Here is a 14195-nt window from a genome sequence, read left to right as displayed (position 1 = left end):
GACTCGCTTGTGTTGTTTGTTATGTGTCCAAGTATGCATGCTTTTGAACACTCGCCCAACTCTACCTCTGATTTGCTTACCATGAAATTTTACTCAACCTCCTTAGCATTTGCCATTTCTGAGTCTGTAGCTTTTGAGGAGGAAAGAGGGGGGCAAGGTGGAGCCTGGGGGTGTGGCCTTAACCAACTGCCACTTTGTTCATTGGAAAGCCAATTACAAGAGTGTGCTAAATTCTCTAGGCGGGCAAGGCAGAGAAAGGGGAGGTAACCTTGTCCCTTATGACCTCAATAGGGGCAATATTCCAGATCGGCCCATTTGAGCTTTCATTTTGTCAAAGGCAGAGCAGGATACCCAAGGCTTGGTTTACACCTATCGCCATTTCCAGCCACTGGGGGGCCATAGGCAGGCTTGGGAAATGCATATTAATGTTTTAAAAACTCATAGAGTGAAATTTTTATGCCATGGGACCTTCAAGGTGATGATAGGCTGACTTTGTAATTGTCCTAATGTGGCTGTTAAAATTCAGGTCAGAGTCAATGACTATACCAAGATTTCCGGCTTTGTCTGTTGTTTTTAACACTGTCGTTTGAAGCTGAACACTATCTTTGAATTGTTCCCCTTTAGCTCCAAAAACAACCACCCCTTTTTTTTCTTCATTTAATTTAAGAAAGTTCTGTCACATCCAGTCATTCATTTTTTCAATGCACTTAGTCAGTTTTTGTATTGGACTGTAGTCACCTGGAGGTTATGTGAATTTGTGTCGTCCGCATAACTATGGTAACTTATTTGTTGTTTTCCATAGTCTGAGCCAGTGGAAGCATGTAAATAGTAAACAGAAGAGGCCCCAGAACGGCACCTTGGGGAACTCTGCATGTCATATTTGCATGCTCAGATGCATAATTACCTACAACCACAAAACAGTCCCTATTTTTTAAGTAGGATTCAAATCAGTTTAGTACTGAGCCAGAAACGCCAAACCAGTTTTCCCAAGTAATATGTAATGATCAACCGTGTCAAATGCAACACTAAGCTCAAGTAATATAAAGACGGAAATCTTGCCACTATATGTGTTTAGGTGGATGTCATTAAAGACTTTGACGAGAGCTGTCTCAGTGCTGTCGTGTGGTCAAAAACTAGACCTGAAGGCTGGAATAATTTTACTTGAAAAACGGAAGGTTTGATATTGGCCTATAGTTGCTCATTAGTGACGTGTCTAGATTGTTCTTTTTTAAGAGTGGCTCGATTACTGCAGTTTTCAGGGCAGGGCATGTGGGAAGATACCTGAAAGAAGAGATGTGTTCACAATCTGTAAAAGATCAGAAGCCAATCAATTTAAAACATTTTTGAATACACTTGTTGGTAGAATATCAAGACAACAGGAGGAGGTTTTCAGATGTTGTATAATGTCCTCCAGGTTTTTATGTTTGATCGTATGAAATTGCATCGAATTGGAATTAGTTTTGCCTGAACACTGTGACAACACACATCCTGTACTTGATCACAAGGCCCCTTTCTCCGGAAGCATCAACAGGACGTGGTCTGGAGGAGGCGTCTTTCAGGCCTTTTTCTCACAATCATCTATATGTTCATAGTGTAAAAAATAAATATTTAATGATTTAAATCAAAATACTGTTAAAACAGTTGACATTATCACCTTTCAAGTTAATCAAGAAAAAAAGTTATGTCAAACATTTTGGCTGCCGTTCATGTGAAACTAACAGACAGCAAAGCACTTTCAAAAATAACTAAATGACCCGTGATGGTTTTGTGGTTTTTATGCCGTGATGCTTAGAGCTTAGAGCTTAGAGCTTAGAGTGCAGCTTTACCACAGTGCTGTTCACACTGTACGAGTTGCTTACAATGACTGCTGACAGGTGGATCTTCCTTTTAGCCCTGTGGTTTATTTGTGTGTCTTCAAATGGTAAGTCCTTTTGTGAAAAAAATTAGAGAATTAAAGTAAAATTTATATAAAATGTTCCATTCATAAAACTCTACCTCTTTTTCTACATTTTAACTGTTAGATGTCTTTGTACATCCTTAAGACAATTTTAGTACCTCAATCTTTGAAGTCTTGTGCTTAGATATTTAAGTTGCCATACTTAGAGCCTGGCAAATCTAAGTATGGATTATGAAGATATGATTACTGGACTATGATATTAATAGATGCGTCATATTCTTTATTCCCCCGCCCCCTTTAAAACACAGTTTCATAATTCATCTAGTTTTATTGGGCTGACTTAGAAATCTGTTTCTATGTTATATATGTTTTTATTCAGTGTCTTTAAAAAAGTTGAATTAAAAAAATAATTCTGCTCAATTGTCTCCTTAAGTGTTACCCATCTTACCCGACACAGTCAATAAATGTATTCTGAGCCCTGACAATTCGTTTAAAGATCTCCAGACAAATGTTTTAAAATATACAATAATAAGGAGGACGAGTTTTTACTGTTGGTACTCTTGGTTATTTTAATATGACATAAGCAACCCAAAGTTTAAACTTGTTCTTGTATTTCTCTTTCCTGTTAAGAAGAGCCTCACTTTGACAACTCTTGTGAGCAGAATTCCGATGATTGTAAGACGCACACACTCAGTGCTGCACTTGGCTCCTCTGTGCTCCTGCCATGCTACTTTACAACAATTCAACTCGACTGGGTGTCCTGGGCCCACACTCTTAAGGGGGATCTGGTCCATATTAAATCTGAAGGTCGTATTAGGTTCCTGGACCACAGGAATGGTCGGGTGAAAGTCTTTCCTAACCAGGGCTCAAAGGGGAACTACTCCATCTTCATCGATAAACTTAACAACTCTGACATGGGGTGTTATCACTGTAAGCAAGGATATGACTGTCTTCAAGTGGAGTTGGTTGCTGAAAGAGGTAGGTGATTTCTGTTTGAAGGTTTTAAGATAATGCTTTCTCAATACTGAGCAGCAGGCTGTGCAGAAACATGCAGCCATATTCCTTTCCATGGTCACAAACCTCCCCCATGAGAGAGGACATGTGAATGAGTTAGAGTTTCCTGTGAAATACATATTTGATATACCACAACTTATAATGCAGATGCTCTGAGTGAAAAGATGAGGCTACTGATTTTCATCTGTGCTGGTGTGGCTGCTTTGATCCTGCTGAGCGTCAGTGGCTACGGCTGCATCAAGTGCAAATGTAAGTATTTGCTCAGTCTTGCACTCACAGTCTACACAAATGATAGGACAAAAGTTTGTGTTTTGTTAGTGTATTTGATGGATGGATGGATTGAGTGGTTATTTAAAAAAAATTGTTATTAAACTTTTTATTTCAGTGTGTTGCAATAACAGAAAGCAGTACAATACGAACAATCCTGAAGATGCAGGTACTGAGGGTAAGTAATGATTTCACAATTTACCTTTTAAAGTCAAGGTAACTTTATTTTCCTTGAGGGGCAATTGTTTGTACAGCCAGCAGACAGACGTAAAGACAAGACACACAACAATACAGCAAAACATGAAATCCCACATTAAACATTAGATTAATTTTCTGTAGGATCTTTCTCGGTACACAGATACTATTACATTATAGCACAGGAATGTACTGTGGCTTACAGTACTGTACAGTATAGCAAATTAAGACATCTTAAATCCAAATTAAATTATCAGTATCTGTTAAAGTTATTGAAGAAGATATTGATATCAATGCAAATGTCGGCTTTACAACAAAGCACATTTGCAAAGTCACTGATGAATAGCATGGTAAATACACAACAACAAACATTCTTTTTTCAAATGAATGGTTATTTTCAAGTGCACGTGCCACAGTGACGCCATGTTGTTTAAATTGTAAGCAACCTATAGTCGGGAAAACCATTTACGTTAGCTTTGGAGATGTAATTGTTGTAATCTAACAGGGATGATATCTCCCACAAATGTCAACAAACGTTTGGCAAAATCATTAGTTTAATTTTGTAAGACTTTAAACAGAGCCAGGTTAGCTGTTTCCCCGTTTCTGATCTGTAAAGGACTAGTTTCTGACTTTGTGCTAAGCTGAGCTAACCTGATGCTAGCTGTAGCCTTGTCTTTACAAGACTAATAGGAGACAAAACGTCCAACTATTCCTTTAAGTTGCTTCATATATTGTCCCACTGCAGGTGTCAGTGCTACACCTGTGGAAACAGGCGGAGTGCCTGTAGAGCTGCAGCAGAGAGGTAATCTCAATAACAACACAAAAACACACACATCATGTAATATAAACAGTATGTATATGTGATGCAGTACCTAAGTTGATGAGGACAAGTAATATGTCTGTTGTGTTTTCTTGACGAAAAGTAGTGTTCATAGTGTTTCTTTTCCTACAGGAGCAGGCAATGATCATCTTGTTTATGGTGCGTTCACACAGCTCTTCTTCTTTCTTTGATTCTTTCTTACCATGTCATCTATTGATTCACCTCGTTAAAAAGCTAATGTCTTTGTTTTCCCACCTAAAACATCATGAATGTCTGTGTCTATATTTAAGTGTATCTTTTCTAAATATCAGAAAATGATGACCAAGGCCCATCCAAACAACAGGGTGACCCCAACCAAAATTATTGCAGTCCAACATCAGAAGTTCTGCCTGATCCGCAAGGGACTCAACCCATTCAAAGTGCTAGTGGGATTTATCCAAACTTGAACCAGTTTGAGAGGATGGAAAGTCAGAGAAAAAAACAAGGATTTCATCAAGGTGCTTAATATTCAGCAGAATTACTGCTCTTTGTATTACTGGTTACTCTTATTTTCTTGACAAACTGGAGTAACTGAGTCTTATCTCTCACCTCTTCAGAGCTCTTCAGCCGATTACGGCAAGCAAGTCTCAGTCGGCATTATTACGGTACTATATTTATCTTTTCATTTCCATCATTTCAATGCTGTCAGGAATTTCACTTAATAATTTCCTTATACAGTTAACCAAAGTGAAATCAACCAGCAGCAAGCCATGCCAACTCAGGTGAAGAATCATCGCAAAGGTATTTTGATTTAATTTATCAAAATGATTTAGCCTATCTGTGTGTCAGAATAAATAGCCCAATGCAAAAACATCTCTTACATTATTCACTCATTAATCACGTATTTTATTTTGTTTTTGTTTTTTGTTTCAGGTCTGGGGAAGAAGAAAGCCAAAGAAAGTGAGTGCTGAAATCACCTGTGGAGAGCTTTCGTGAAGAAATAATAGTGTGCGCTCAACCGCTCTCCCATTTCTCTGTTGTTTCATTGTCAGAAGCTGAATGCAAAAACCCAATTTACAACAGGAGTACAGACCAGCTCAACCATCTATAAAGAGAGTAAAGGAGAGTTTCAACAGCTGTTGAGATATTTTCGGCATCAACGTCCTTTCCAATGACAGTTTTGAAATTGATTATTTCAATTTACATATTGTACCTGATAGATAGCTTGGTATATTTGTTTGCTGTATCATTGCACTGCATTTCCTGTACATGTAATAGACAATGAGTGATTGCTGTTTGGTTATGGCTATCAAATAAAGATCTTCACAGACAAATCGAGACAGTCTATAAAGGTGTTAAATGAGACAAACCTGCATTCAATACATGCAGGATGTATTGAATGCATGTGAGAAGAAAAACAGTAAATGTTTTACAAATATAAATTGCTTTAGACTTTTGGTTTGACTTGCAGACAAAATGAAAACCTTCTGTTTTTTATCCATAATCCAAACTACATTCACAGCTACAGACAATTTAGAGTCTCAGTTTCACCTGCATGTCTGTTTGCTGTGGAAGGATACAAGGAGAAAGGCCCCAGAAACTGATTTAAACACAGTACCCTCATGCTGTGCGGCAACAGAGAGTTGCTTTTACTCTGAGAGTTGTGCAAATTAAGCCAAATAAGAAGCAGCTGCTCCACCTGTCAGAGTACTTGGTATCCAAAGATGAGGATTCACAGTACAGACTGCATTTTGGTGACATTTGTTTTGTTAGCACTGCTGCTTTTGAAACGTGAAGCCCATGCTGCTTCAAAACTATTTGAAGCAGCAGTTGCTAACACTATGAACAATGATACATTGATTTGCCATGATGGGTTCATGTCTGTTTACATATCAAAGGTGCAATTTGCTGGTCTTCCTTTCACCATTTATGTTCAGGGTAAGTCTGACACTAAAAATAAATGATGATCACTGATGACACATAGCTTTGAAGTGTTTACTATGCCCTTATTTGTGCCCAAAATAACACACAGATGATCACAGCGGATATTACCAAGCCATTGCTATTGCAAAGAGGTGCCACTACTTTCTTGGAGAAATTGACAACTTTATTTACCTAAGAGTTGCTTTCCATGGATGTTTTGTGAGAAGACGTGTAAGCCAAAAAATATCTTTAGCTTGTCTGTCTATTTTTAATGCATATTTATACAAAAGTTTTTCATATTCTAATTTTACCCTTTGATTAATAGAGATACACAAAAAACCTGACTGTTGTCATCATGGCACTTGCAGACAAGGGACGGTTTGAAATTGTCAAGTCAATACCGCTCATCTGTGCAAGAAAAACTAAAGGTATCGATTCTACAAGCACAGATAAATGCCATGACAGTATGTCTGTAGTTTATTAATAATTCTTAGTGTTTGTTTTGTTACAGAGGTGAACAAAAATGATGATCCATTGATCTCTAGAATTCCTTCCTGCAACGAAGATGGGTTCAACATTACAATCCCTCAGAATGCCACGGTGCCACCTCTGAACCTGGATGCAGTCTGGATCCCTTCCAGCAAAAGCCACAACTGTAAACCCAAAAAACGATCCAAGGATGCTGTCACTTTCAGCTTTCCATTTACTGATTGTGACACTCAGTCAGTGGTAAATGTAAATAGATCACATCCACAGTCTTGAGACGTTATGTTTGTGACCAACCATAACAAGTCTGGTTATGTGTTACAGATAGCAGATGGGAGTATAACTTACTGGGTCAACATTGAGGTAAAACAAGATCTGCGGAAAGGCTCTATATTTCGTGACACTCCTTTCCAGTAAGAAATGGGGAAAAATAAAAAGTTCCCCTCATACTGCTTTTTGAAAGTAATGAACACTCATTTACATTTTCTTTTTTTAGTTGTACTGTGCATTGTAGCTTTGCGCTTGCCAAAATTACTCAACTGAGCATCAGGGTTCAGAGTGAAAGATCGGAGAACATGTCAACACTGAAGAATGAGGGAATACTGAGGACTGAAATGAGGTTTGCCAAAGGTTAAGTTTTTGCTTTTTATTCCTAATTTTTACTTTTATTGTCCATGAAACTCAGTTTGTCCAAATGTGTGTATGTATGTGTGTTTTTTTGCAGGCTTTTTTTAATTTTCTTTTTTTTTATCTTTCATCTACAGACTCCAATTACAAGTCTTTCTATTCCTCTCGAGATCCTCCAATAGTAACTGTGCTTGGCGAGCCTGTGTATGTGGAGGTCTTTGTTCTCAAACGATTTAGTGCTGCTGCTGGAAGACTGCTCTGCAACACCGACTAAAAACTGTTGTGTTGTCAGTTGTCCCCAGCAAGGAGCGGAAATACCCCACTCTTCATAAATGGTTTGTGGTAAAGCTGTTCTCATTTGTGAAGCCCCCGACATCTGAAAACCTGGTATGTAAGACAAAGTAAAAACGAAACGAAAAAAGAAAATGTTTTATGAATCTTTCTGATATATTTTGGCCTTAGTTATTTGTTTTACAATTGGATGTTCTCCCACAGGTATATTTCCACTATGATATAGAGATCTGTAAAGGAACAGATTGCTTACAGTCCTGCAGCAATAGTAAGTTAAGCTGCAGCCTATTGATCTGTTAAGTCTAATGAATCTTGGTTTATTGATTTATTCACTTGCTAATATGTAACTGTGAACGATTGTCTCGGTTTTTCCGTGTCTTACAGGCAGGAGTAAATTAAGACGTAGCACACCAGGGCCAGGACAGAGTAGCCTATTTATTACAGTGTAATCTCTGGTGGACATTTTTTTTATCTACTGTAAACAACCAAGTTATATTTGGAAGCACAACTGAGAGGTTCAGTCAATAACTGTCTGATGATGATTTGTAATGAAAATAAATCTAGCCCTTTTCAGATGTTAGCAGGTGTCTTTTGGTAGTGGGACTATAACGTTTTCTGGCACTTGTTTATTTTGGGTGGTTGTGAAAAAATGTATAATGGTTGGTGGGTTCAAAGTGATGACCTCAGACGACAATTAATTTGAGTAACTTTTTTTTTTTTTTTTTTTACATCCACCAATGATAAGTTCATTAAAATAAATAGACTTGTTTATACACGTGTGTTACGACGAGAAAAAAAGAAATATAAATTAAGCTTTTGTAAAAAAAAAAAAATCCAGCCAGGCTTTTATTGTGGTCGAAGAACTTCGGTCATGTGCCCGCTGCTCGACCAATACAAACGCTGAACGGGTTAGTTTGCGGAAGTTATTGAGCAAGCGTGTTGCTCGTTCTCATTTCATCTTCTTTTCTTTAGCTAATTCTCTGTGGTTCTTTTGACACATTAGGGCCGTGTTTGGTTTGAAAGGACAGAGAGAAACATGAAAGGAGTCGCTAATTGTAAAGTTTAACCCCGTCTGTGGGCGAAGAACACCGACTTCAACGTGTTCCGCATGATGAACATCGGTGTTTGTTTCGTCCTTTGAGCTCCTCACTGTCATCTGCTGGTAAAACTCACGTCAGTCATGTCCAAATCAACGAGATTGAGATTGCACTCAAAAGAAAATGAGTCCGAACACCTTCCGATCTACCAGCACAAAGCCAAACTGATCCAGGCTGTCAAAGACAGCACTTTCCTGGTGGTGACCGGCGAGACTGGCAGCGGGAAAACCACCCAACTTCCAAAGTACCTGCATCAAGCAGGTAAGCTGTAATTTTGATGTCCTGTCCCTTTACATATGAAGTTAATGCTAAACACAAACTGGATAGATCTACACCGACACGCTTTTAAGCTCCTACACATTAATACGATTTTTTGGGGTAAAGGATCAACTGCATATGTGAATTAGGATAGTTATGATAAATGAGACCACTGGAATCTAATATACTGCTTCTCATTTTTGTGTAGGTCTTTGTAAAGATGGCAAAATTGGCATCACCCAGCCCCGCCGGGTGGCTGCCATCACAGTGGCCCAGAGGGTAGCCCAAGAGATGGAGTGCAATCTGGGTAGAGAGGTTGGCTACCAAGTACGCTTTGATGACTGCACATCACAGGTGAGAGGCAAAAAGCACTCATCCCCTGTACAAAATACAACATTCATTGTAAATATTTAACATAAAGATGTAACTGTGTTCGAGCCAGAGCACCGTGGTGAAGTACATGACAGACGGATGTTTGCTCAGAGAGATCCTGGCAGATCCTGTACTTTCTCAGTACAGTGTTGTAGTCTTGGATGAAGTCCATGAACGCAGCCTTAACACAGTGAGTCAATATGACATTGTCCCAATATCATTGACATTTATCATTTCTGCACTATAGTAGTAAGATGTACACAGATTGTCAGCATACAAAATTGACTTCTTTCTGTCAGTCTGTCAATGCACACGTTGAGTAAATGTTTATTTGTTGCAGGATATTCTCCTGGGTTTACTGAAGAAAATGTTCTCCAACCCTGCTAAGGCCCCCAGGGGCCGATCCTTCCCTTTGAAGGTGGTGGTGATGTCCGCCACCTTGGAAACTGACAAACTTTCAGCTTTTCTCGGTGGCTGTCCCATCTTTGCTATTCCAGGGAGGGCTTTTCCTGTCAGCTGCACATTTGGTTTTGCTGTAGGACCTAAAGACATAGAGAGCACTGGTTATGCAAAAGAGGTAGCCTACTGAGTTTTAGCTTTGAGTCAGTTTTTTTTTTTTGTTTCTTTATTCTAAGGATGTTAAAGGAACAGAAACAGTTACCTGAACTTGGTTTTAAAACTTAACAATCATTACTTGTTGATCAAGTTTGTGTGTTTATAGCTTGATCTGTATTGTTGCCCTTCATCTTTTGCCCCTTAGGTTGTCAAAGTGGCCCTTGATGTGCATACCAGTGAAATGGCTGGGGATATTCTTGTGTTTTTGACAGGTAAGTCATAATTAAGTAGTCTATATCCACGATGTTTCACTTCCGGGATTTCTCCGGTGCTGCAGGAAATCCTGCGGGATGCGTGTCTTTTCGGTGATGTCCGTTTCCTACCCACTTTCTTTGTGTTGGAATTTTAAACTCCAATTTATGATGACTGTGGTTAACTCTCCTCAGATCTCTGCAGGGTAAATCCAGACAGTTAGCTAGAACATCTGTCCAATCTGAGTTTTCTTTCGCACACCTAAAACAACTTGTGAACGTACACGTTCCACCAAAACAAGTTACTCCCCGTCGCCCATGACGATTGTGATTGGTTTAAAGAAATGCCAATAAACCAGAGCATATTTTTCTCTGATCCTGGAATGCTGTGTGGACTAGCCAGACCCTGAGGAAGATCTGGCAATGCAAGACTGTAATTACGAAGGTTATAATATAGTATATCTTAACCCTGACAAAATCATTCACATTTTTTCTTCATATTTTACAGGTCAGTCAGAGATTGAGCGAGCCTGTGACTTGTTATATGAAAAAGCTGAGTCTATTGATTACCGCTACGATGTGCAGGACCAAACAGTGGAGGGCCTTCTTATTTTGCCTCTTTATGGATCCATGCCCACTGGTAAATGCATAATGCTTAATTATTGTTAAGAAGATTCAAATTTTTTTTTTTTCTGATGAAGTTAACCTTTTTCTTTATGATGAGACTGCAAAAGTTAAAAACATTTATTATTTATGGTCTCGTCATAGATCAACAGAGGCAGATCTTTCAGCCTCCACCTTCAGGAATAAGGAAGTGTGTAGTGGCCACAAATATTGCAGCAACATCTCTCACCATCAATGGAATAAAGTGAGTGAGGCCTGTGGTTATTGGCTGACCGCTAGGCTGCATTTATCCAATATACAACAGTGACTTGTGTGTCATTGACATCATTTTATATATTTCACGCAAAACATTCTTCTCCCATAAAGGTACATCATAGACAGCGGGTTTGTGAAGCAACTAAACCACAACTCAAGGGTGGGCATGGATATCTTGGAGGTGGTGCCTATTTCAAAGTAAGTTCTTGAAGAAATAATTAACATGTCATTTGAACCTGCAATTTTTTTGTTAGTGATATTCCTGCTAACACCCATGCCATGTAAAAAGCATGCCAACAAACATTTGGACTTGTTTTAATTTTTCTGTGTGATTAGGAGCGAGGCTCAGCAGAGAGCCGGCCGTGCTGGAAGAACTTCAGCCGGTAAGTGCTTTAGAATCTACACCAAGGAATTCTGGGAGAAGTGCATGCCTGAATATACAGTTCCGGAAATCCAGAGGACAAGTCTGACTGCGGTGATACTCACACTCAAGTGCCTGGGCGTTCATGATGTCATTAGGTACACTGATGCCTATTCTGAATTTGTATGCTTTCTTATACTTACTAAAATGTTGTATGTTGTCTTTACCTTCTGAGTTTGTTTTTTTTTAGGTTCCCTTATCTAGACTGTCCAGAGGAACGGTTTATTCTCGAGGCATTAAAACAGCTCTACCAATTTGATGCCATTGATAGGTAAGTGGTTATACCTGTTGACCTGTGGACTTCCAAGCACGAGCAGCAGTAGCTTTATGTAATTCTTTGTGAAACTTCATTAGCTCCTATCTGTCTGGTGTGTTGGCTGTAGGAGAGGTAGAGTGACCCCGCTGGGGGAGCTGATGGTGGAGTTCCCCCTGCACCCAGGCCTTACCAGGGCCGTGCTCAAAGCCGCGTCGCTCGGCTGTCAGGACCTGCTGCTCCCTGTGGCCGCCATGCTGTCTGTAGAGAACATTTTCATCAGGCCAGGTCAGCAATGTAGCTTTAAATGAGAACGAAAAGCATCTGTTCAATCAAAAACTATAAGGGAGAAAAACAGAGCTTACAAAAATGCAAAAAGAAAATCATAATATTTGGTTTATATTAAAGGAATTGTTTAGTAGCATGCCACTTAAATATTGAGTCAAGGAAGTTTTGTATTCTTTTTATTGACATGTTGGTTTAGTGAATGTGTCAGGAAATGACACATGCCGAGAAGTGTAGTGTGAAGACCTCTCTTCCTGCCTGCAGGCCACCCTGAGAAGCAGAAAGAGGCAGATAAAAAGCACAGAGCGCTGGCTGCCAAGAGCGGCAGTATGAATGACTTTGCTACTCTCCTCAGTGTGTTTCAGTCATGTAAATCCAGGTAAAGAACTTTACTGATTAATGCTACAAGATGCATTAACATTTTTTTTTCTTTGTGTGTGTGTGTGCAAAGAAATGTCACTGTTAGTCTATCATGTGTCATGTATTCAGGATTTTATACTGCATGATGAAATATAGTCTTTAAGTGTGAGCGTTTGTCTTGCACCCTGCAGTGACAGACCCTCAGCCTGGTGTAAGGATAATTGGATCCACTGGAGGGCGCTGAAGTCAGCTTTTAGTGTGGAGACTCAGTTGAGAGAGATCCTCCTCCGCCTCCAACAGGTACAGCAGTTTAAATCACCAAGTCAAGCATGTTGTGTATCCACACCCTGTTGAATGCTTCATATTGCTGTAAATATTACAACTAACTGTAATCCACCATGCTGCCTATTTAGTATTAGCTGTTATAGACCATGCTTGCTCCCTACACAAATGTTGTACTTGAATAATTGTAATGGACCTCTTGCAGACCACTGGGCTCAGAGGTTCAACTCTGTCATTTATTGTTTTATTGTTTTGTTTGCCAACACACTGCTATGATCATTAATTTGAGTGTGACCCTCTTACCTTTTAGAAAAAAGATTTCCCTGTGGAGACATTTGATGGCAATAAGAGTGAACTCTTCAGACGATGTTTGTGTACAGGATACTTTACCAACGTTGCCAGAAGGTATCCCAAATGTTAATTTAAAATGGTCCATATTCAGCTCTTGTTTGGGATTACTTTTTTTATTTCATAGTAATGTCAGTTATTGCTGGTTGTGAATAATGAAGTCATTTTTTTTTCCAACCCCACATAGGTCCGTTGGAAAAGTGTTTTGCACAATGGATGGCCATGGATCCATGGTTCATGTTCATCCATCATCATCGGTAAATGCATTTATAAAAAAAAAACCTAAAAATTTAATAATAAAACGCAGTTTTCATAGAGGACACAATTTTATTTGGAACCAAAGCTTTCATACTCACAAACATACTGATTTATCCTTTGATCATAATCCCTTGTTGCTCTAAGCTGTTTGACCAGGAGGATGAGCTGAACTGGGTCATTTTCCACGATGTGCTGGTGACCTCACGAGTGTATATCAGGACTGTGTGTCCTATTCGATACGAGTGGGTGAAGGACTTATTACCTAAACTCCATGAGGTGGATATCTATGAGCTGAGTGGTGTGGCGAGAGAAGAAGTGACTGATGAGGAGATGATAAAATGGGAGACCAGGGAAGCTGCCAAAAGACAACCAGGTTTGCAAAATGAATTAATTTATTTATATATAAATAAAAATTGTGATGTTGTACAGATCAATGGTCCCTGCTATGATGATAAATGAAATGATTGAAACTAAGCGACACACGGGGTGCATTTTAAAGGCACTTGAGCTTGACGATGTTAATTGTTTTACAGAGTGAATGAAGTATAACAAACCAAATGATAACCTTGTTCTTTTTCAGAAGTTTCTGCTGAGGATGTCATGAAGAAGCTGGAGAAGCGAAACAACGAAACCGCTGTCAGTGATGCTCGTGCTCGCTACCTGCAAAGAAAGCAACAAAGACAACAAAATAAAGCTCTTTGACAAAAAGCAAATATTTTAGAGGATATGGTTCATATAATATATCACAAAGGAACATTTTTGGAAATATCTGAATAATACACATTTGTTACATTTATAACATTGCCTCTTTCTTCTTTAATGCCTCCACTTTACATACAATGTAGTAGTTGGTTTTAACGCTCTTCTGTAAAGGTTTACATCAAAAGAAAATGTGTTTTTTACTTAAACTATGAGTAGATTAAAATAAATTTTGGTTTAATGGAGTTGGGATCACTGGGTAAAAAATACATTCCGGGACATTTTGCATTACTTTTAAAGTATTTCACACTGCCTATCTCTCACACAATCTGTACACCAGTTCTGTGCAATTGGAGTGAGGTTATGGTTGAAGTTTTG

At 38.9% G+C, this 14195-nt stretch overlaps 2 protein-coding genes across 4 annotated transcripts; both read left to right on the top strand.

The window, feature by feature from the left end:
• The first annotated feature begins 1801 nt into the window (after positions 1–1801).
• LOC116673392 (uncharacterized) lies at positions 1802–8074 on the top strand. 3 transcript variants are annotated; one of them, XM_032505704.1, is made up of 11 exons: positions 1802–1921; positions 2528–2875; positions 3059–3160; positions 3297–3356; positions 4119–4175; positions 4326–4352; positions 4505–4690; positions 4790–4837; positions 4911–4973; positions 5106–5132; positions 5225–5510. In XM_032505704.1, exons 1-11 carry the CDS (start codon positions 1861–1863, stop codon positions 5281–5283), a joined length of 1038 nt encoding a protein of 345 aa, XP_032361595.1. In that variant the 5' UTR covers positions 1802–1860; the 3' UTR covers positions 5284–5510. The 3 variants fall into 3 exon arrangements, 2 of the variants coding, with proteins under 2 accessions (XP_032361595.1, XP_032361603.1); XM_032505712.1 differs by having other exon boundaries at positions 1812–1921; positions 2555–2875; XR_004327832.1 differs by lacking the exons at positions 1802–1921; positions 2528–2875; positions 3059–3160; ... (6 more) ...; positions 5106–5132; positions 5225–5510 and adding exons at positions 5713–6110; positions 6205–6326; positions 6421–6523; ... (4 more) ...; positions 7704–7767; positions 7884–8074.
• Positions 8075–8402: 328 nt separating this feature from the next.
• dhx40 (DEAH (Asp-Glu-Ala-His) box polypeptide 40) lies at positions 8403–13917 on the top strand. The gene is made up of 17 exons (XM_032505615.1): positions 8403–8857; positions 9063–9208; positions 9297–9416; positions 9567–9803; positions 9987–10053; positions 10541–10672; positions 10801–10900; positions 11023–11109; positions 11248–11430; positions 11523–11603; positions 11716–11873; positions 12135–12249; positions 12422–12530; positions 12823–12917; positions 13048–13117; positions 13263–13491; positions 13699–13917. The coding sequence occupies exons 1-17, from the start codon at positions 8680–8682 to the stop codon at positions 13818–13820; spliced, it is 2229 nt and encodes a 742-aa protein (XP_032361506.1). The 5' UTR covers positions 8403–8679; the 3' UTR covers positions 13821–13917.
• Positions 13918–14195: the final 278 nt, after the last annotated feature.

This window comes from Etheostoma spectabile, chromosome 3 (assembly GCF_008692095.1).
Source record: "Etheostoma spectabile isolate EspeVRDwgs_2016 chromosome 3, UIUC_Espe_1.0, whole genome shotgun sequence".
Classification (NCBI taxonomy): domain Eukaryota; kingdom Metazoa; phylum Chordata; class Actinopteri; order Perciformes; family Percidae; genus Etheostoma; species Etheostoma spectabile.
Note: the sequence above shows the minus strand (reverse complement) of the source record. Positions and strands in the feature narration are given on the sequence as shown.